Below are 24,483 nucleotides of genomic sequence, written 5' to 3'. Positions count from 1 at the left end.
AATATTTTTCTCATACAAATTTTTAATAGCTAACTCATACAGCACTGTAAGAATTTCTCCCCAATATTTTTCAAATATATGAAATATATTGAAAAGAACCACATTACGGTTTTTCTCAGAAAGAATGTGTTTTCTTGTATTGATGGTCTTATGAATTTCATTTTCTTAATCTCCTTAGACTGATTATTCCAAAATGCTAAGATGGTGTAACATTTTGGACAAAAAAAATGAAGAAATAAAATTTTAAAAAACATTATATTGCCCACTGCTCCACTCTGAACATGTGTATTCTTTATGATCGTTTGTACAAAAAAACTTATTAAAATTGCTATTTCAAAAACAATTTTATCTTTTTCAGAGTATATTATAACTCTTCAGCCTCATCAACAACCATGCAGAAGTCAAATTTAACATTTGAAAATACTCTCAAGGCAAGTGTTCTTATTCAAATATTTGACTGTATTTCTACTTTTTCTAGAAAGTCTTACTTTATTGCTAAAAATATCTATTTTATAGAATGAATACATATAGCTCTCTGTAGTTAAATTTTAAATTAAAATTACAAATAAATTTTGACTCCTATGTTTTTGACACTTGAACACATCTGAAAAGGTAGTTCAGTTGGTTACAGCATCATCCCAATATAACAAGATTGTGGGTGCAACCCCCAGTCAGGGCACATAGAAGAAACCAGTGAATGCATTAATAAGTGGAACAAAAAACTTGATGTTTCTCACCCTCTATAAAATCAATAAATAAAAATTTTTTAAAGAATCTGATTTTTAAGTATTTTTTATTGTCAATAAATAACCTATTTTAAAAACCTTCCTTTTCTTGCATTTTGAAAACAAAGAAGTGTAGTGCTTTTAAAAAAGAGACCATATTCTAAATATGTGACAACTATCTTCAGTATGTAGAGTAGGCTTTTGAGGGCATCATGTTCTAAATCAAGGCAAAGCCTAAGTTTTTGCTTGAATCAACAAATGTACAATTGCATTTAAAAAATAAAAAGATATACAACTTACTCATGGCCTACCCCCCTCCTTAGTCATAACTTCTTAAACAACCAAAAAGTTGTCTCAATACTTTGGAAACTAATGTTGGGATATATATGAAACTTTACACTACTTAAACTCATAAAAGGTAGAACAAGCCACTAACAGCCAAAGTTACTACTGACACACATTGGTAAAGGATCCAAAAATGTTTGGTATAAAATGTCCAAATATAACATAAAGCAAAGATCAACCCACAGTTCAGATTAACAAAAAAGTAGTCACAGCATTAAAAATACAAAAGGCAAACTAAGCTATTTGCTTGAACTTCAGTAGTTCTGTATTTTACAAGCACAGGCAGAAAAGGAATTAGAAGTTGTAGACAAACATTAGAGTCAAGCTAATATGAGAATTGGCTTCACCATGCATTCAAGTTAAGTAAAATAATATATTAAGCATAAGTCTTGAGTAGTCTCCTCTTCACACACAACAATATCTAACAAATTTATAATGGCCAAATTTAAAAGAGCAAATTTCATCAGAATTACATTAAATGAAAGTACTTATTTACTACTTTACCAAAATAACTTACAACTCCCCTAAAGCCTTATGTCTGGTTAATTATATTATCCCTAAGTTTTTCCAGAGAGAAACTGTACCAAATCTTAGATTGATATAACAAGGTTTTCCCCACTTTTCATGTGTCTCTTGGGTGCAAGTATTATCAAATTAATTCTCTTAGTAAAAACACACATAACACACCAACATGCACACACAGCTTTTATTTAACCTTATGAAAAAATATTCTCCAGGAGGCAGGTTATTCCACCATGTCTTTAAATAATTCTTTTTTTTTTTTACCTGGTTCTCCTGTGATAGCTCTGCTGTAGGGGGTGGTGGAGATTCTTCACACACTGCAAGGCTCCGAACTAGCTTTAACTTTGAGCTTGACTAAAGAAAAGTATTTAAAATTAACACTACATTTAACAAAGCTAGGGTGTATATCCAAAAGCCCCCTAGAGTTTCTTAAGTCTTTATAAAGTTTCTCCATGTATAGGCATAGGTGAAATGCAGAAGTTAAATATATCATTAATCACCCCTAAAACCCTTTGTTAAGAGGGAAAACAATTGCAGTTTTGAAAATTATAGCCATAGTAAGAATGGAAATAATTCCAATTTCAAAACCCAAAAGATGGTGAGAAAGCCATTTTCTCCATAGATAAAGAACCATAAAAGATATAAAAGCAATGTACAAAAGCGACTAGGCAAGACAAAAACCCCAAATAAAACAAAATAAGCTTTCTGCCCCAAACAAAATATGACGAAACTAAACTGAATGCAGTGCTATATGAAAACAAGGATTCATCAAGCATGAAGGACGGCCCTTGGCATGCCAGCACAAAATATTTACTATACCTTAGACCTTTTTCCTGTCTGTCCAAATGACTGCAATGGCCGCTGAATATACAAGAAAGATTTGTATTAAATTTCATACTGAAACAGAAAGTTTTCTTCTTTATTCATAATCCTAAACCACAGAGAAACTAACTGCACAAAGAATTTTGTACACTGTTTCTATAGTAATAGTTTAGGATTTTCACATGCATTTAACAGCCTCAGTATTAGTTCAGAAGGAGTCTTGATGAAAATGAAGATTAAAAAAGACACAGAGAGATAAAATTACCTCAATGTGACTCTATTTAAATTAGTATGTTCTGAGTTCCTGCTACACACCAGACATTCTACCAGGTACTGGGGCTATAAAGATGAGTAAGAAAATGAAGAAGTCAAAGTTGGTTTCAAGTAAAAAGTATTGATTCCTCCCAAAAGGACAACTGCAGAAGACTATAAAATCCTGTGAATTGGCATTTTCTGTAAGTGAGCAAATGATCACAATTTGTTAATTGAGCTAAATGAAACTTATAAGGTAACTTCTTAGGTACCAGCAAAGTAAAATATACTTCTTCAGTATTTTATAACATATTACACTTTACACAAAGTTAGGAGGGAAAAAACCCACAAATATCCTGAGGAATTTTAGTAGCTGTGCTCACAGCTAAGTTCCAAACTTGCTAAGGAGAATGCTGCAAATGCACGCTGAGTCAGAGTACAACCACCTGTCTACTAAGCCTTTTCAACATTGTCTGAAATACACCACCAGTTTAGTCACAGAATCTTGTTTGCCTGGCTTAGAGGAAGGCAATGAAGCAGATAAAAGGAAAAGAGGTCAAAGTTCCGTACATATGTTTAGCACGATTGTCAAATCACCAATCACATATTGGGGAACCCACTGAGGCAACTAGCTCTAGTTTGTGATGCTGGGCTTTGGTTTAGGAAAGCAGCTGAAACTGCCTGTGAACCGGAGCCAGATAGGTTTTAAACATGCTTTCTTTCTATAATCTCCTTCCAGTCTACCTCGTTAGCCCCAACCTCAAATAGTACAAGGTCCAGGTACCTACCATTTATACTCATTAAAGTCAGAAGGCCAGTTTGGTACCAAACATAAAACAGATTTAAAATATCCTTAATATGTAGATTAGTATGTTTCATATATGGAAAAAAGTCATCATGTCATTCTAACATCCAAAAGAGCCTTCCTTGTAGAACCAACAGAAATGAGAATCTGCAGTACTAGTGTGCCCTGTCTTCCATTTTGAGCCCAAGGTTCCCAAGATAAGAAGCATTTTATTTTTGGGATTTTGACTTTAGGTTAGCCATAATACATACAGATTAGCAATTAACAAACACAAAAATGGAAATAAAAAAATGACTTTCCGTTTCTTATAAAGAAAATGGCACGCACGCGCGCACACACACACACACATATACATATACCCATGGCAATGCTGCCTAAGAGTTTCTTCATGTTGGGATTGTCTTCTGTTTCTATTCACTCTCTAATTCAAGAAAATTTCTAAGAGTTACTTATATCCAAAAATAGAATTAAAAGAAGTTATGTTATATAGAGTGAAGACTTGAAGAAAAAGTGGGAGAAAATTAATAGATGAATCTAAGCACAAAGGCAGAAAGGAAAAAAGTTTGTGACTTAACTTTGTTTCTCTGCTTTAATTCCTTAAAATTCTAAGTATCAAGGGTACAAAACGTTCTATTACATATTTTTTAAAATAAAAGACATGATTAACTGACAAGTAAAAACTGTATTCATATGCAGAGCTGGATTTAAATTTCTGGCTTTGCTTCTTACTAATAGGTAACCCTTATCAAGTGATTTCAGTTTATTCTACCTTATATGAAAGTTCATACTATTTGTATTCTCAAGTTTCTTAAAAAGGCTCAATGGCAGTGTAAATTAAAGGTCTTTGTTAAAAACTAAAGCACTATATAAAAAGGTTACTAAAGGTTAGACACCTAGCATGGCAGAAGATCTATGTCCTACTTCTGCTTACTGAGATTTCACTTAAAAAAAAGTCTATGAAATGGGGATTTTGTACATTGTTTCTATAGTAATAGTTTAGGATTTTCGTGGATTTACACATGCATTTAACAGCCTCAGTATTAGTTCAGAAGGAGTCTTGATGAAAATGAAAATTAAAAAAGACACAGAGAGATAAAATTACCTCAATGTGACTCTATTTAAATTAGTATGTTCTGAGTTCCTGCTACACACCAGACATTCTACCAGGTACTGGGGCTATAAAGATGAGTAAGACATGGTTCCTGGTCTCAAGAAGCTTGCAGTCCAGGGTCAAAGTTACTAAATGGTCAAACAGAACACAAGACCTTCAGAATCTTAGCCCAGTGTATTTTACATCATGCCTTAAAAACCTTCTTGTGGATCAAATACTACTCATGGTAGAGGGAATTCTAAAGATGGCCTCCTAACACTCCCTCGCCCTGGTTACTCAATCAAACACTTATCTCAGTGAGGGTGGGAAGGGATTCCAATTTAATTTAAGTCCCAAGTCAACTGGTCTTAATAAGATTCAGAGACAATTGAGCTGAGTCTGAGACAATCAAGTGAGTCAGCCCTTTAAAAGACAATCATAATCTTCAATTGGGAGTAGAAGAGCAAGTCTGATTCAAAGGGTGAGAAGAACCTGATACGCCACTGCTGCTTTGAAGATGGAGAGGCTGTGTGAGAAGGACTGCAGGAAAATTCTAGGAGCACTTAGCCAACAGTCAGCCAGGAAATGTGGACATCAGACCTACAACTGCAAGGGACTGAGTTCTGCCAACAACTGGAGGCAGCCCAGAAGCAAATCCTTCCCCAGTCTTCAGGAAAGGGCCCAGTCCAGCCAAAACCTTTGATTTCAGCCTTGTGAAATCTTAAACAGAAAGCTTACCTGAGTACAAAGTAAATTCTATTGTACAGATCTGATATCTACCACTGAGTTCATAATTGGGTATTGTTTCATGCCTCTAAGTTTGTGGTAATATGCTATGCAGCAATAGAAAACTAATATACTACTACATAAGTATAAACTGCCAAAGGCATTCATTATTCAATAAGTCATTATTTCAAATAGTGAATAACTGTAATTACATAACATGTATCAGAAAACTTGCCATACACACAATAAATCAGAGAAAACAAGTCCAGTTTATTAAAGAAAATAGCTTTTTGGGCATCAACTTGAAAGTTAGATTTGGCTTTGAATAAAAAAATTATTTAAAAAATGAATTTTTATGATTTAAACCCCACCTTTCACTTTTTCCCATTTTTTTATTGTGGAAAAATATGCATAATATAGAGCATAAAATTTAACATTTTAACCACTTTCAAAGGTACAGGTCAGTGGTATTAAATATATTCATAACGTGTGACCATCACCATTATCCATTAACTCTTTTCATCTTGTAAAATTTAACTGTACCCATTAAACATAATTCCCATTCTCCTCTCCCCACCATCCCTGGCAACCACCATTCTACTTTCTGTCTCTATGATTTTGACTACTCTAAGTACCTGATATATGTTGAATCACATAGTATATGGTACATTTTTTTCTGACTGACTTATTTCACTTAGCATAACGACCTCAAGGTTCATCCATGTTGTAGCATATTGCAGAATTTCCTTCCTTTTAAAGGCTAAAGAATATTGCATATTTGAGGGTGAATACTGAGTCAGCCAAAAAGTCCGTTTAGTTTTTTCTGTAAAATAAAAGATGCATTTTTTATTTTCACCAATAACTTGATTGATTTGGATATTTTGAGTGTGTTGGCTATCTCCTGTGTAGTATATGTTGATTTTTCTCAATTAATGCCTTGATTCGATCGCTATCAACTTCAACTGGTCTACCTCATTGTAGAGCATAGTCCAATGAGAAATCTCCAGCATGAAACATCACAAACCACTTTTGACACATTCAATCAGTTACCGCACCCTCGCCATACACTGCACAAATTTTTCTGCATTTCAGTTGAGTTTTTACCTTTCTTGAAGTAATAAAGCATAATATGCTGAAAATGTTATGTATTTTCTTCCATCTTCAATATTAAAATGTCTACACAAAAATTCACCAATTTTGAGAGTTGTTTTTTAAGTGCATGCTGACATGAAAGCTGTCACAATACAATCTAACCAAGCTGTTTACAATGAAATTAAAGACAACTAAGTGCTACTAGGTCCATTTTCCAAAAACCAAAAAACGAATAAACTTTCTGGCCAGTCCAATATCACTTAATAATGTTTAATACAATGAAATATCCATTCATCTGCTAATGAATGAATTTGGGCTGATTCCGTCTTTATCTATTGTAAAAATGATGTTTCTATGAACATAAATGCACAAATATCTCTTCCAGATTTCAGCAAATGTTTTAGCATCTATAATACACACACAAAAAAAATTGAGTTTACTATAATGTATTGAAACACAGATGCTGCTTTTAGGGTAGTCAGGCCAAATGAGTTTGGGAGAGGTCATGATCGATGCAGCGGGGTGTTCTGGAAAAAGCACACTGAGGTAGGCTAAGGTTGAGTCCTGGCCATGCCACTGGCTCTCCAGGCAACCTTGGCAATTCCCTTCCATGCATGTAGGTCTCTGAAAATTTAAGGGTTTCTCAGACCAACTTTGAAAACTTTTTAGCTGTGACTCTTAGAGTTCTATGAATCTAACTCCAAAATGTTCGATTACCTTGAGTTCCTCTTGCCAACTTATGATCTTTTTTGGAAGACATGTCATCTAAATGGTAACAGATGGCATCCCTCTCTGGGGGCTTTTCTTTATTCCATGGTGGTGTTGATAACCTTCATAGATGTGCCTGATTTTGAAATGGGGATAGGTATGGCACTAGGTATGGAGCCCAATGATAATCATGCCTCAGACCTTGGTGTTGACTCTTCTTGGAAATGCCACAGTCCCTCTCTGGTAAAAAGTGAACTGGCTCAGTGGCTTTCTTCCCATTGTTGGTGGGGCCAAAAACAGCCTGTCACTCCTCTGGGCTGTATGTTTCTGCTGTCATGTCATAGAGGGTCTGTGCTCTTGGAAGACGAGCAAGGGGCAGGGAGTGCAGTTTCCCTAATCATTTGATTAGAGTAGCTTCTACAGCCTACTGGTAGTTTTCCCTCACTAGTACTACTGTTTCTCTTAGGCATCTTATGCCCTCACTGTTCAAAGTACTGCTCCATAGGACTGTCAATGGACCACTGGCATCACCTGGAAGCTTGTTGAGATGCAGAATTTTGGGGGTTTCACCCCCACATCTTCTTTAGTCTGTTTTGTGGTTTTGAAGTATTTCCCCTTTGCCCTCCTTAAAGTTGTTGAGTTTAAATGGCTCTGGAAGCATTGACTCCTTGGCCCCCTCCCTCTTGGGTGTGCAGTTTGTGGGAGATACCCCTGTGAAATAGGGGTGTCTTGCAGGTGGGGCTTTGGACTGACAAAGTCCTCCTGGCTGGATCCTTTGGTGTCACATCTAAGGCATTATTGTCCAATCCAATGCCATGAAACTTCTCCCCTGTGTTTTCTCCAAAGACTTTTATTTACCTCTTCTGTTTAGGTTTTCGATAAAAGTTCTGTTAATTTCTATATGTGGTGGTAGGTAAGAATCCAATTTAATTATTTTGTACATGGATAGATGGTTTTCCCAGCACCGTATGTTGAAAAGCTTTGTCCTTTCTCCATAGTCTTGGCACCCTTACAAAAATTCACTTGACCACATATGCATGGGTTTATTTCTAGGCTCTCTTTTCTATTCCAATGATCTATCTGCCTGTCTTTAGGCAACTACCACACTGTTCAGCTTACTGTAGCTTTGTAGTAAGTTTTGAAATCAGGGAAGTGTAAGTCCTCCAGTTTTGTTCTTTTTCAAGGCTCTTTTGGCTACTCCAGGTCCCTTGAGATTTCATATGAATTTTAGAATGGGTCTTTCTATTTCTGTGAAAAAAGGTCATTTGGATTTTGATAGGGATTTTGCTGAATCTGTACATTTCTTTAGGTAGTATTGACATTTTAACGATATTAAGTCTTTCAATCCATGAACGTGGGATGTGTTTCCATTTCGTTACACAAGTCTTTTACCTCCTTGATTAATTCCTAAGTATTTTGTTCTTTTACATGCTATTATAAATGGCATCACTTTTATAATTCTCTTCAGATTGCTTATTATTGTACAGAAATGCAACTGTTTTTCTTTTTTTTGTGCGTTGACTCTATATCCTGCTATTTTACTGTAGTTTATTAGTTCTAACAGTATTTTTGTGAAATCTTTAGGGCTTTCTACACATAAAACTATTATCTGTAAAAGGAGATAATTTTACTTTTTCCTTTCCAATTTAGATGCGCTTTATTTCCTTTTTTTGTTTAATTGCTCTGGCTAGAATTTTGAGTACTATACGTTAAATAGAAGTGGTGAAAGCAGGCATCCTTGCCTTGTTCTTTTCTTAGAGAAAAAACTTTCAGTCTTTTATCAATTAAAAATTTTATTTTATTTACTTTATTTTATTGTTTATGCTATTACAATTGTTCCCACTTTCCCTCCTTAGCCTCCCCCTCCACCCGGCCCCACCCTTCTGCCCTCCCTAAGACAATTCCCATTATTGTTGTCTGTGCCCACGGGTTACACATAAATGTTCTTTGGTTAATCCCTTCAGCCTTTCATCATTGTGTATGGTGTTCAATGTGGATTTTTCATATACACATTTTATTATTCCTAGTTTTATGAATGTTTTGATCATAAAAGGGAGCTGTTTGTGAAATTGTTTTTCTGCATCATCTAAGCTGATCAGATTTTTTCCCCCTTTCATCCTCTTAATGTGTATTGCATTGATTGTTCTTCATATGTTAAACTTCCCTTATACTCTAGAAATAAATCCCATTTGGTTATGATGTACAATCCTTTTAATATGGTGATGAATTTAGTTTTTTAGTATTTTGTTGAAGATTTTTGCCTCATTGTTTATAAAGGATATTGGTCTTTAGTTTTCTAGTATGGTCTTTGTTTGAATTTGGTATCTGGGTAATGCTAGCCATGCAGAATGAATTAGGAATTGTTCTTTCCTGTTTATTTTGTAACATTTTGGGAAGAATTGGGTTAGTTCTTTAAATGTTTGGTGGAATTCACCTGTGAAACCATCAGAGCCAGGACCTTCCTCTGTTGGGAGATTTTTTGAAAAAGATTTTAATTATTTTTTAGAGAGAGAGGAAGGGAGAGGGAAGGAAGGAGAAAAACATCGGTGCAAGAAAAACGTCAATAGGTTGCCTTTGTGCATCCCCAGCTAGGGACCTGGCCTGCAACCCAGGCATGTACCCTGACCAGGGATATAACTGAAGACCCTTTGGTTTGCAGGTCGATACTCAAACCACTGAGCCACTCCAGCCAAGACTGTTGGGAGATTTATTTGATTACTGTTTCACTCCTTACTAGTTATAGGTCTATTATCTGTTTCTTCATGATTTAGTCTTGGTAGGTTTTGTGTTTCTAGGAATCTGTACATTTCATCTAGATTACCTAATTTTTGGACATACATTTGTTCATAGTACCCTCTTCTAATCCTTTTTATTTTGTATAATTGGTAGTAACATCCCCATTTCATTTCTTATATTAGTAATGTGAGTCTTCTCTAGTTTTTTTAGACCATCTAGGTAAAGGTTTGTCATTTTCGTTTATCTGCTCGAAAAATCGACTTTTGGATTCATTGATTTTTCTCTGTTGTTTTGCTTTCCACTTTTAACTAAATTTCACTGTCGAAGTAAAAATTTAGCAACTTCCTTTATATACATTTACTACTAAAGAAGGATGCTCATTAAATTAGAACTTAGAAGGCTTATGGACAATGACTCCAATTTATAATTTATACTGTTTGATTATCACATACTGGAAAAGTACTAGGCCAATAAATGAGTATAGAATATGAAACATCCTTAATGGAATTTCAGTTTGAAATAGATTATTAATATATTGCCAGAGCTACTCACTACTAGTTTGGAGAAAAACTGAGGTTCAATAATAAATGGTTAACACGTAATATTACAATAACATAGGCTGTTTTTAAATTTACTGCCTGGTAGATAACAAAGCAAAGAGAAACAAACATGTTTAATAATTTTAGTGCTTTGGTCTTTTGTTTACAATATAGGAACCTAAAACAGATTTAAATTATTTCAGAATATGAATCTGAAATAATCCTCAAAACATTATCTCTACCTTAATTGCTACTCCAAACCAGAGAGTTTTTAAACAACAACAACGAAAAAAAAAAAATCTGTGTAGTCAACTTCATATAAAGAGATGACATATAGGTTTTATTTTCTAATGTTTCTTTGCTTATCATAATGTATCTTTGGTCTAATATTTTCATAATGTTCTTTGCCTATATTGGTTCTGTTAAGATAGTTGGATCTATTTAATGTTTCTTTATGATGAAAAAAAAGAAAAACCAAAGTATTGACATTATAAACCATGAGACTTATTGTACTGACAAGAAAAGACAATAATCCTTGATTGAGTTATGTTGTGTGGTAGTTATAAAAATAACCACTATTTAGTATCACTCAAGAGGAAATCAAACATTTCAAAAAGGATCAACTATCACTGTAATTATTATTAGTAAAACCTTTTAACTAAGACCCTTCATAACCTTGAAGAGCTTACTAATTCTATTTTTCAAGGTAAGAGTAAAGATTAATAGTAAGTATGTGGGAGAAGACAATGAATTAAAGTGTTAAATGTCTAGCTAAAGGTCAGAGCAGTGAAAATGACGGAGACCAGTTTGACAATTTCTACTGGAATAATAGAAAAGAATAAAATTTTTTGACTTAGGATAGCAAACTTTAAAAAGTTTCAAGTCCTTAAATATTAATGAAAGACAACGAATGTAAAGTTATGGACAGGGAACTTAATACAAAGAACAAAACTATTCCATTGTAATTTTTGGCAGCTTATTTCAAGAGATAACTTTTACTTTTCCCTTTATTACAAAAGGAAAAATATCTATGTTGCATGATAATAAAAGAACCAATCTGAGGAGCCATATAACAATATGGCCAATTGTGCTATGTTGCTAATAATAAATAAAACAAGTATGATGATTATAAGTATTATGTTATAGCATCTACTACTGTTAGCCTCTAACTATGTACAAGGTACATTACATACATCATTTTATCTATTAAATAGGAAAATAGTTATCATTTATATGGCATTATATAGATAAAATTATTACCAACCCTTTCAACACAAGCTTTTTTGCATGTTTCATCAATTAAAAAATTTTAAGGCCATTTATCTCACTGTCGGAGAAGCACGGCCTATACCCTGAGTTTTTCCAATAACATTATTGACTTGCCACTGCTTTCTTCCCCCTTACTTGCCACATCATTCTGCTTTTAAAGAAATGCAATAGAACTTGGGGGAATGTAAGATGTAAAAGTCTCATTTTAATTATCAAACGGCTTATGACAGAAACTAAGAATATACTAAAGACCTACTTCAAATGATTACATATAGAGAAAATTCACTCATATATTTTAGAAGCTGTTCATGCATCCTGCACATAGGGCTTAGTAACAAAAATCAATTCTCTTATTTCCTCCACAACAAGGGTTACCGACACAATGTGGACTGGCTATCCTATTGTTTAATAAATAGTTTATGACAGGAGAAATGATTGTTTGAACTTTCTCATAATATGTTTTGAATTATATTTATATGCACATAAATACAACTGAATACTCCTAGACCAAGCATTTGTCAAGTACAAAGATACAATTGTAAAAAAATGGGGAAGTTGAGTTTGAATCTTTAATAAGCATAACACAAGATTCCTAATTGTACATTTCAAATGACAGTAAAAAATCAACACAAGTAATTTACCTAAATTTAATCTGAGAAATCTATCCTTGAGAAAAATCAAACAATAGAGGTCATATATATGTTATACAAAAGGAAACAAAGCAATCCATACTCCCTTTATCCTGTGTTAAAGATCAGTAGTAGTCTAACACATTAAATTTTCTCCAGATTTAGAAACCTGATGCCTCGCCACCTCAATGTTCCACATGACCATACTTTTATGATTGTAGACAGTCTAACTTGTAATTTAAGATTTGCAATAGAAATAGTATGTGGCGATAGAAAAGTTACTAAGCAAAACCCCTTTCACAATTATTTGGAAACATCCAAGGTGATGCCTAATGTTTGCTGGGCTCTCTCTAGTTTGACAAAATTATTTTTTAGGTAAATGCTATCCTTAACAGACAGTACAAAGTTGTAAGATTTTGTCACAGTATTAGAGAAGCTATGACAACCCCTCATTTGCAAGTTTTCTGCCATGGCCGGTGTGACTCAGTGGGCTGGGTGTCGTCCCAAAAGGCAAAGAGTCACTGGTTCGATTCCTACTCACATGTCTGGGTTGTAGACCAGGTCCCCAGGTGGGGGCATTTGAGAGGCAACCAATCAGTGTTTCTCTCCCTCTCTTTATGCCTCCCTTCCCCTTTCTCTAAAAATAAATAAAATCTTTAAAAAATTAGTTTTTCTGAATAAAATACTAAGCTGATGATCAGGTAATTAAGATTTGAAAATGGATGAAATGTACGCTTCTTTAGGTAGACACTGCATTACCCTAAGTCACTTGAAATATTACTATGTTGAAACAAGACAACAGAAATAAGTTATATTCATGCTAGCTGACTTTCAGAATAACAGGAAAGAGAGAAATATATTGGTTTATTCCAAATTCTTAATAGGAGACCTACATTAATTGGTGCGTACATCTTAACTGAGTAAAAATAAGTTTCTATTTAAAATAAAACTTTTAGGCAGTATCTCAGAGGTACCAAAGGAAGATGAGATACCTAGAGGTATGTTAGAAAAAAAGACATTTCATAGTAGGTAACTCCATAGTAATTTGAAAGGTAACTTTTGTCGACTTTATTTTACATTATATTAGGTAATTTTTTTTCTAGTTTTATCTACTTGCATTGCTAATATCTATTACTTAAGTCTCTTCTGTATAAGTTACTTCAACTCTAAACTTCTTGCCAGATACCTGCCATGGAGGCATCTTGGACCTCAAAAAACTCAAAGCAGAGTAAATAGTCACCCATGTACTAAATTCTTAATAAGCATTTGAATAAGCAATGCATACAGCATTGAATGGATTAACATAAAATGAATTCTCATATTCTCTGTTCTTCCTTCCAATCTTTATAGTCACTATGCTATACAGAACATGATGTCAGAGACCATGTCCAGTTTTGCTTACATTATTTCTTTGGCATGGGTTTTCGGTAAGTGTTTTAAGAATGCATGAAACTTTCCCTATAGTATAAACGGCTGTGCCATACTACAGTGGTCCATCTGACAGTCATCATCAGAACATGTTTGTGCTTATAGACAAGATCAACACAACAGAAATGGTAGGAAATTGAATAATTGAAGTAAATCCCTTGTCGATAAGCATAACATGGATGATATTAAGTATAGAACATTAAGTATAGAAAAGAGACTGAAAGCCCTGGTTGGTGTAGCTCAGTGGATTGAGCACGGGCCTGCGAACGAGACAATCGCGGTTTGATTCCCGGTCAGGGCACATTCCTGGGTTGCAGGCTGGTTCCCTGCAGGGGACACATGAAAGGCAACCATACATTGATGTTTCTCTCCCTCTCTCCTTCCCTTTCCCTCTAAAGATAAATAAAAAAAATATTTTTAAAAAAAAAGAGAGACTGAAAGAAAATGTTTTAGTACTTCAATCACGAATGCAATAGAATTTCAGCAGATTTTCTGATTCAATCAGGATCCTGGCATGCCACCATCACTGAGTGTAACATATGGCAATGTTTTACTTTAAAAACTGCTATTAAAAATGATTAGAAAAGATATATTATTCTTCCCAATTTCTTAGATAATTACCACTTGACCTTAATTGGTGGGGCTTAACTGCTTTTTTGTAAGTGTATGAGTTGCTACCATTTTCTAACAAATTTCTGGCACATAACGGGGGGGGGGGAGTTTTTGACTAAATAAACAAAATAAGCTTTAAAAGAGCCTTCTTTGTTTATCATAAAAATATGAAGGTATAATTTTTAGCATGTATCCCTCATGATCTTTAGGATATAGAAAAAATGACAGAATATTTCCTCCAGGAATAGAATTCTTTATTCATAGTGTTAAACTAAAAAGGAGTTAAAGATAGTATTTTAAGATAACTTTTCATGGTAAAGGTCTTTTCTATTGATAGGCAGAGTCTAATTACCCTTGCCTTAAACCTGGGCTGGCTTTATTGACATGCATCATCAAAAGACAACAATGGAGGTGACATTCCGGGGCTTCTGAGCCTAGTTAAAAGAGACTTGCAGCTTTGCTTGACTATTTTAACATTCTTCTGCTATGCCTGAGTCACCATGATAGTAAGTCTGACTACCCAGGGGACTACATGATGGAAGGACTACAGGTAGGTACTCCCGGGTTCAGCTAGTCGACATTCCAGCCATTGGTACCAAAGTGCCAGATATGTGAGGAAAATAGTTGTGGACCTTCCAGGACAAACCACCTGCCAGTTAAATATTAGTGTGGGCCTTCTTTTGATTCATAGTACATTCAGCCAGCCCCTGGTCCATTTGCCAACTCACAAATCATGAGTTATTAAAAAATAAAATGCAATAGAGTTTTAACAAATTTTGTTTTAAAACTGTTAGCTCTTTGTTTTGTGGTAATTTGTTATAGAGTAAGAGATAACTGGAACACTTAGAACTAAATACTACAAGCACAACTTGAAACAATTTATATATATATTGAACCTGTTGACCACCTTCTCAATTGCTATCTATACCTGGAATGAAAAGCTTCCTAAGTGGTTAGTTCTAAATTATCATATAGGTATAGCATCAAAAGCCTTAAGTGAATCTTTTTACTCTCCAAACTTTTTTCTTAGTTATGGTTGACTTCTTCCCCTGAAGGCTATTTTTGCCAACAGAACTTGTGTAGCTTCCATCTTTTTATTATTCTATCCTGTAAGAGTTCTTAGGTTAAATTCTGAACTCTCACAATAGTGATAAGGTAAGGAATGGAATGAAAAAGTAGAAAGCCAGTAAAAAAAGTATTGGCCACTATAAATGAAAAGAATTATATTGCATGATACAAGCAAATCAAAGAGCTAGACTCAACAAACTAATCCAGATGGCTCAAATACCAGCTGATATGCATGTCCCAATGGGTCAAATTATCCCATTAAAAGTCTGAAAGTGAGTTTTGTATGAAGAGGTTAATTGTATATTGAATATTCAGTATCTGTAGCCAGAGAGAAAATCCTCTTTACCTGAAAATCAATATTGTTGTCAATACAATGTTCATTCTTCTCTGCCAAAATCTTCCCATAGTTCTCTGATTTGGTAAGATTTTCAACTCTGGTTGTATCTTCTACTTCCACCTCCAAATCCTTCATTGCTTCAGTTTCATTTTTTGTATTAACAGTATCAGACATCCTCATCAGCAAAGGTTATTTTAGAATTCTATAGGGAACTTGAAGCCTTAGAAAAAAAGAAATAAAATTTAATTTGGTTTGAAACCTTTCTTGCATTCAGTTATCACTAATACTGTCTGAATACTTTCTATGTTCCAGAAATAATGTCAAATGTACACAGAGAGAAGCAAAATCTCTGCTTTCAAGGAGTATGCAGCTTAGTGGCAGACCAGCTCAAATTACAAAAGAATCATAATACAATGGGAGAAGGATTATCATAAGAATTCGTGGTGATTTTGATGCATAGACCACTTGTGAAAGCTTTTAAGAAACCTTAAGGAATAAGCTATATTGAGATGGGAGGCTGCAGCTGGAGTATTTTAAATATATATTTAGATGACATTAGAATTTTTCCCCTAAAGGGATATTGTGAATATCATTCTATGAGAAAAATATTTTCCTATCATAGCTTCTTTTTAGAGTTCTAAGATTCCAAATTTCTTAAACTATCCTGTGCTTTTTAAAAAAATAATTTAAAAAATAAACAGCAACATTCTATACAAAACACAGTTGTGTATCTACATTGGTAACTGTTTGACAATATTAATCAAGTATTTGAAAATTCTCCTGACTTATGTGATTGAATGACAAACAACACATATTACTAGTATGTCTGTTATGTATACTCCCCCAGTATACTTACTCCATATGATGCCCAAATTATTTCATGCTTTCAGTGAGTTTAAAAAAACACTAGGGGCTTTACATTGAATATGAAATAAAATGTATCAGAGATAGCTTTCATTTTAGAAAATGTGAACTTGAAGAGCAGAGCTGATATGATATAGATAACTTTTTAGTTCTAGTTTTATAATCAAGTACAAGTTTAAGGTGTGCAACATGATGATTTGACATAAGTATATATTGGTGAATGATTACCACAATCTATCACCTCACAATTACAATTTTGGGGGAGGGTGAGAATAAAAAAACATATTTTGAAGTGTGTCAAAAAATTTAAGATTAATTGATGGCTCGATAGAGCAATGGATATAGATGGACAGGTACAGGTTTAAGTAAGTATGATAAAATGTTAATGGTGGAATGTTGGAGTGATTATATGGTTGCTCAGTATAAAATTCTTTCAATTTCTCTTTACTTCTGAACATTTCATGATAAAGTCTTGAGGAAAATACATCTGAAAAGTTTTGAACGAGAAAGAGAAAGAGAAAGAGAAATAAATCCTAAAGTCACAAGTAGACTCAATTGAATAAAGAACATGTCTTCCTGCTTTGGTTGGTGTGACTTAGTGGATCGAGCAACAGCCTGCGAACCGAAAGGTCACTGGTTCAATTCTCAGTCAGGGCACATGCCTGGGTTTTGAGCCAGGTCCCAGATTGGGGTGTGTGAGAGGCAACCAACTGATGGTTCTCACATACTAGTATTTTTCTCCCTCTGTTTCTCCCTCCCTTCCCCTCTCTCTAAAAGGTAAATAAAATCTTTACTAAAAAAAAAAGAACATGTCTTCCTAAATTATATTCTGTACCAAGGTTAATTGTTCATTATCAAAGCAATAAAGTTACTAAGTAGAAGAGAGTTACTTAAAATACCCTGGCTCTTTGCATTTCATATGTAATATTTTGAAAGAGAAATGAATGTGTTTTTCTCAAGGGACAAGAGAGGTTACCTGATGTGTCCTATGGATTTTGGATTGTGGTATCCCACAAAAATAAAATAAAATAATCCAAGGTTCTTTTTCACAGTTGTCAGCCAGGATGTCAATTGTACTGAACCGTCTGGAATCTGGCAGGAGGAGTCCCATGTCCTTGTCACCACTGTAGATTCCTGGACTGAAATGTACTGTGGTGGATAAAATATACCATACCTTTCAGTGGCCTAAAAAATAAAGTAAAACATTTAAACAAAATAGTCAAGTGAAATGGAACTTTTTTAGTAAACTGAAAATTAAAGATATTACTGCTGGTGATTTTATTTTCTTGTCTTAAACACAATCACAACACTAAGTTTCAACTAATTCTGACATGAATTTCTTTTGTGAGGCTGAATAACTCACTGAGGCCACCTAGAGAGTTTAGCAGGAAAAGCAGAAGGGAGAAGAAAGGTAACTAACATTAATAAGAACCTATGTGGTCTGTGTTGTAAGGGAAATATTATCATCATTTATAGATAATAAAAAAAGGTTTGCCTGGGATCAAAACCAGGACCACCTGACTCCAAGAACTATGACTTTTAGAATTTTCACCCAAAGTTAAAATACCTTAGAATTAAGAGAATAATTTTGAATAATAATCACACTCTAGATCTTTAAAAGAACAAAAGATTATGTCATTCAATATTTTCTAGTCATTGATCTAAAAGATCAATGCCAATATTCTGTTATCTACTTTTTTTTATGCCTAATTCTCATTATTGAAGGTAAAGTTTGGTATATGACAATAATTGATATTTATATACCTTACAAAGAGATCATAAAAAGTCCAGTATCCATCTCTTACTGTACTAAGTTGTGATATTACTGACTGTATTCCCTATCCTTACTTACACTTCCATGACTTTCCATGACTTATTTGTTATAAATATATGTTTGTATCTCTTGACTCCTTTTACCTTTTTGCCCCTTTCCTCAACATCCAGTCCTCTGACAACTATCAGTTTTCCTGTGTCTGTAACTCTGTTTAGTTTTTTAGATTCTACATATAAATGAAATGATAAAGTATTTGTCTTTCTCTGATTTATTTCACTTGGCATAATACCCTGTTGGTCTATCCATGCACACACAAACAAGGTGGGGCAAAAGTAGGTTTACAGTTGTGAGTACATAAAAGTATATTCTTGTATTATTATTTATTAGTTGCTATATTATTTTCCACATGACAACTGTAAACCTACTTTTGCCCCACCTTGCATATATGAGGTCTATACAGAAGGTATCCAACCATATAATATGACAAATAGAGACATTCATTGAAGAAGATACAACATACAAGAAACACTGTACATAAGACAATGATGCCTCAGTCCCCTTCAAAGCAGGCACTTTGAGTCTCACATGGTTCTCCCAATCACCATCACCTACCCCATCATATTTTCCTGAATCTCATTGATGGTCTGTAATCTCTTCCCTTTCAAAGGTGTTTTTAGTTTTGGGAAAAGGCAAAAGCCAGAGGTCACCAAATCTAGGCTATAGGGGACTGAGTCACCAGAGTGATTTGATGTTTTGCCAAAAAACTGCACCAGACGTGATGTATGAGTGGGTGTGTTGCTGTGATGAAGCTGCCAACCATCAGTTTTGCCCATAGCTATGGCCTTCTGAATCAACTGAATAGTTTCCTGGTGGAAATGTACAAGCTTAATGCAAAATTTGATGCAGATTCATTGCTCCACTTGTTCAGTCATTTTGAACATGATGGCCACAAAATACACATGCTCACTCAACAGTGTCTACTGCTCCCACTGACTGGTACAGTGAAGTCACATTGTTCACACATGTGCATTCCAGTCTACTCTCCTTGGCTGCCAGGTTACAACAATGTTATGAAAACTATTCCTGTCATATTAACAATGGCTGGACTTTTTCTGGAAAGACATTGTATATCCACTTCTTGTTCATCCATTCATCTACTGATGAACAGCTAGGTTGCTTCCATATCTTGGCTGCTTTATGTAATGCTGTAATGTACATGGGGGTGTGTGTACCTTTTCAAATTAGTGTTTTCTTTTCTTCAGATAAGCACTCAGAAGTGGAACTGCTAGGTCTTTGTTATAGCCTTTGTTTTAAATTGTTTTGTCTTAAACTGATGAACAAAATAAAAACAGAGGCATGGATGCATGGAACAGACTGACAACTGTCAGAGAGAGGGGGATTGGGGAACTGAAGGAAAGAAGGTAAAGAAAAGGTCTAAATAAATCACACACACACACCCCCGCCCACCCACACGCCCAGTGCAGTGATAGCCAGAGGGGAAGGGAGATGGGGAGGGTGGGAAGTGGGTAAAGGGGAGGGGGAAATGGACATGGAAGGAGACTCTGCTTGAGGTAATAGCACAACCCAGTGTGCAAATGATGTTTTATTGAGCTGTACACTTGAAATCTGTATGGTTTTGTGAACCAATGTCAACCAATAAATTCAATTAACAAATAAAGTCTATTTTGTCTGATATAAGTATTGCTATCCCAACTTTTTCCCCCATTTTCTTGAAATATCTTTTTCCATCTCATTACTTTCAGTCTGTGTGCATCTTTCAATCTGAAGTCTCATGTAGGCAGCATATGTAAGGGTCTTATTTTTTATATATTCAGTCACCCTATTATCTTTTGAATGGAGCACTAAGTCCATTTATATTTAAAATAAGTTTTTAAATTTTATTATTTTTTCATTACCATTTATCCCCCCATACCCTTTCCACCTCCATTCCCCCTGCAATATAAAGTAATTTTTGATAGGTATGTACTTGTTGCCATTTTAACTGTTTTCATACTAGATTTATAAGTGGTCTACTATCTTCACTGTATGTTTCCCTGTATTAGTGCAATCGTGAAAAATATTTTTTTTATTTATTTTTCAAAAGAGGGGAAGGGAGGGAGAAAAATGGGGAGAGAAACACTGTTGTCTCTAACACCCCCAACAGGATACCTGGCCTGCAACCCAGGCATGTGTCCTGATTGGAAATTGAATGGGTAATCTTTTGGTTTGCAGGATGATGCCCAACCCACTGAACCACACCAGTAAGGGCTAGTGAGATTTTTTTCTTTCATCTATTTTATTTCTAGTTTTTACCTTTTCTACTTAAAGAATTGTCTTTAAGGTTTCTTGTAATGCTGATTTAATGGTGATGAACTCCATTAGCTTTTGCTTGTCTGGCAAAAGAAAATCTTTTTTGTTTTTTGGTCTGAGAAAATCTTGATATCCCTCATTTCTGAATGATAACCTTGCTGGGTAGAGTGAAGTAGTCTTGGTTGTAGGTTTTTCCCTTTCATCAAGTTAGGGAAGTTTTCAGCCATTATTTCTTCAAATAGTTTTTCCATCCCTATCTGCCTCTTTTCTCCTTCAGGGACTCCTAAGATTTGAATGTCAGTATGCTTGATGTTGCCCCAGAGATCCCTTATGGTATTCTTATTTTTTCGCCTTTGACCTTCCCCTTTGACCTACAATTGGGTGATTGCCGCTATCCTGCCATTCTTCTGTGTCATCTAACCTGCTGTTGATCCTCTCAAGTGTATTTTCTCATTTCTGTTTTTATATTCTTCAGCTTTGATAGGTTCTTTTTTATACTTTTTTTCTTTGTTGAAGTTCTTGCTGAGCTTACCCACTTGCTTGCAGAGTTTAATGAGCACCTTTATAATTATTACTTTGAACTCTTTACCTATTAGACAGCTTACCTCCATTTCTTTCAGTTCTTTTTCTGGTGTTTTGCCTTTTTTTTTGGTTTGTTTGGAACATACATTATTCTCTCTTTATGTGCCTCTGTTTCCATGTATTAGTTCAGTTGTGTCTCCTGGTTTTGAAGAGTGAAAGTGATCTTATTTAGAAGGTGTTTTGTGAAGCCCAGTGGTGGCATCCAACCTTGTCTCCAAAGCCAGGTGCTCCAAAGGTGTTCCCTGGGTGAACTAGAGTGAACTCCTTTTGTGGTTGGACCACAATTTCCATGGACATATTGGCAGGTGAGGCTGGTCCCTGGCCCAGTTGGCTGTGAGTCCTGGCCATAACTATTGTGGGCTCATTGGTGTGTAATGCAAGCCATTGGTGTGGCTGGCTGCAAGGCATAATGCTGTATGCTGGCGCTGACTGAGGCTACTTACTGGGTATGGCAGAGAAGGAGCTACTTTGAAGGGGTCTAGTCTGGGTGAGACCTCAGGGAAATTAGAGTTAACAATGCTAGGGTAGAGTTAACAGTGTTAGCAAGCTTAATGAAGAGTATCAAAAATGGTGTCTGCCAGCATGAGACCAATTAGGTGGTAGGAGAGGAAAAAAGGGGGGAAAATGGCTCCTACCAGCACTTCTGACTCCAATAGGTTCCTGTCCTTCCAGCACATACCCTGTAATTGGTCAGTATATCACTTTCATGTATGAACTATGTGCTTTTCAAACTGCTGCCTTTGTTCTGAGACTCTGAAAGAAGGCATCTTCAGATTCCTACATCCCTTTAGCATTCCCCAGACATAAGCCCCACTGGTTTTCAAAACCAGAGAGTATGGGTGCTCCTCTTTCTGGTATAGGTTTCCAGGTTAGGGCTGAAACCCTTCAATCTTCAGGGGAGATCTCTGTGGTGTGATATTCCTCCCACTCGTGAGTTACCCGCATGGGGAGTGGGAGGAAGGTAGTTGGGTAACTAGACTTATGATCTTTCCCTACTACTTGTTTCAAAGTGGCTTTTTCTTTAATTTGTAGATGTAGAAAATCGGTTTTGCTAGTCTTCAGGTCATTCCCAGAAATAGCTGTTCTAGATGTAGCTGTAGTTTTGGTGTCAGTTAGAGGAGGTGAGCTCAGGAACTTCCTACTCCCCCCCCCCCCACTCCATCATCTTGAACTCAAAGCCAGGAGCCTTGCTCTTGAATGCCAATTTAGCTTGTCTATGAAACGCCATTCCTTGCAGTTGGTACACTGCCCCCACAACAACTGTCAAATGTCATCTGCCTATTTTTTTTAAAAAAGATTTTATTTAGTTATTTTTAGAGAGAAGGAGGGAGGCAGAAAGAGAGGGAGAGAAACACTGAGGCGAGAGAGAAAACATCAATCAGCTGCATCTCACATGTGCCCTGCACAGGGACCAATCCCACAACCCAGATATGTGCTGACTGGGAATCAAACCAGTGAATTTTGGCTCTGCAGGATGATGCTCAAACAACTGGGCCATAAGAGTCAGGGCCAGTGTCACTTGCTTTTGAAGTCAGTTTTATTATTATGTATCTCATCACCTCAGGACATTATTTCATTACTTTTAGAGAGAGGAGGAAACAAACACTGACATGAGAGAAAACCATCTATTGGTTGCCTCCTGTATATACTCTCACCAGGAACTGAACCCACAGCATTTTGGTGTAAGGGACAATGCTCCGACCAACTGAGCCACACTGGCCAGGGCTCATTTTGTATATTTGGTACAAGTGAATAGATCATAGCAAATAAACAACTATAAAAATCCTTTATCGTGCTTCCACCATCCTTTGACAATTTTGTTGTCTATAAACAGAATAGCACAGTTTCAAGGTGAAAAAATGGAGAATGAGATTTAAGCACCAGGAGATATAATTCTAATACTGCCAAGTATGCATCATAGAACAATCACATCTTATGCTGACCTCAAAAATTATTTTTGAAATATCATCATTCAAAATCTTGATACGGATTCACATTAGTTTTTACATTTCAATTGCACTGTGTTTGACTAAGGGAAAATAGAAATGGAGGTATTAGAAACAAATGTCAAAGTTATATTTTAACTGACATTGTCATCTCAATCTGCCAAAGGTTACTGAGCCACTAAGTCAAACAACAGGGTGTTTTTTATTTGTTTTTTAGTTGCACCATGAGAAAAGAGTGAAGAAATAAAATGGAGTCAGTCTAGTCAAGGTGATAAACTACAGCTAACACAAAGTAGGCTGAGACAGGAAGAAATGATTCTATTTTTGCTTTAACTAGCCTAGCAACTTAAACTTTTCAACTTTTCAGCAGTGTATCAATGCCTGGAAATAGACAGATAGATAGATATCAGTGTCATGTTGTAAATACTGCTGGCTTTGGCTAGAAATAAATGGCAGAGATTTATTCAAGGATCTTGAGATTTGCAAATAAGAAAAGCTACCAGTGTTCTGAAGAAAAGAGAAAAATTGAGAGTTCTTATAGTAGGAAGTACATTCTTGAGAAAAATCAGTACTGCATTTTAAGCCTCTGGATTTGTCTAAGATGTAACCTTCAGATGTCCAGTGATCTGGATAACATATGTTACATGGCCTGGACATATGAACATTCTTTCCTAAGTTCTTCAAAGGATTATCTATAGTGTTACTCCAAAAATGTTAGGTATCTTCTATTGTCAGAATCACTCTAGGCCAGTAGATGGCTGAGGCCTAGTTTGCTGTGTTCTGGATGCACCTTGCAGACTGAGAGAAGTCCCACCATGGGTGCACAGTGGCTTTGCTTGTGTCAAGTTTTCTTATGCATATACCCTACAAAGATCAATAGAGGAGGATGAACACTAGAGTCTGTGTGAATGCGTGTATGTTACGTAGTGGACAATGCATAACCCCAAGGGACTCTCATTTTGGGCACACTATTTCAACATTTAAAATTCATACAAACTTTGCGTTCTTCTCCTAAATATTATTATGTTTTAAATAAAAATCTTTTCCCTCTCCAAACCTTCAAGTAAAGAGATCCTCCAACTTCTTCTGCCCACTAAAATAAAATACCTTTATCTTGGAACAAAACCTACACTTCTGAGGTATCTAAGGCTGTGTGGGCATGTAGATATCAAGCAGAGAAAACCACAAGAAAGGCATGGAACATAATATGTCTGCCACAGCATTTAGGATCCAATTAAACGCACCACTCTAAAATGTAATAAATAGTTATACAGTAAGTGAAAGTGACTAAGAAAGTTATAT

The 24,483-nt window shown here is 35.4% G+C and overlaps 1 protein-coding gene across 12 annotated transcripts in view; it reads right to left on the bottom strand.

Annotated features, from left to right (window-relative positions):
- The window catches only part of R3HDM1 (R3H domain containing 1), a 220,387-nt gene that overhangs the window by 116,872 nt on the left and 79,032 nt on the right, over positions 1-24,483 (bottom strand). For 10 of the 12 annotated variants that reach the window (XM_053666930.1, XM_053666921.1, XM_053666926.1 and 7 more), the window contains 4 exons: positions 17,546-17,754; positions 15,715-15,925; positions 2,412-2,453; positions 1,857-1,946 (listed from right to left, as the gene is read on the bottom strand). In XM_053666930.1, the coding sequence (XP_053522905.1) occupies positions 1,857-1,946; positions 2,412-2,453; positions 15,715-15,885 (303 nt within the window). In that variant the 5' untranslated portion in view covers positions 15,886-15,925; positions 17,546-17,754. The remainder of the gene's footprint in view (positions 1-1,856; positions 1,947-2,411; positions 2,454-15,714; positions 15,926-17,545; positions 17,755-24,483) is intronic. The other 2 variants (XM_053666947.1, XM_053666960.1) reach the window with 1 other exon arrangement.

Source organism: Artibeus jamaicensis, unplaced genomic scaffold (genome assembly GCF_021234435.1).
Source record: "Artibeus jamaicensis isolate MK-2021 breed Jamaican fruit bat unplaced genomic scaffold, CSHL_Jam_final contig_1284, whole genome shotgun sequence".
Classification (NCBI taxonomy): Eukaryota; Metazoa; Chordata; class Mammalia; order Chiroptera; family Phyllostomidae; genus Artibeus; species Artibeus jamaicensis.
This window is presented reverse-complemented; position numbering and strand designations above follow the sequence as displayed.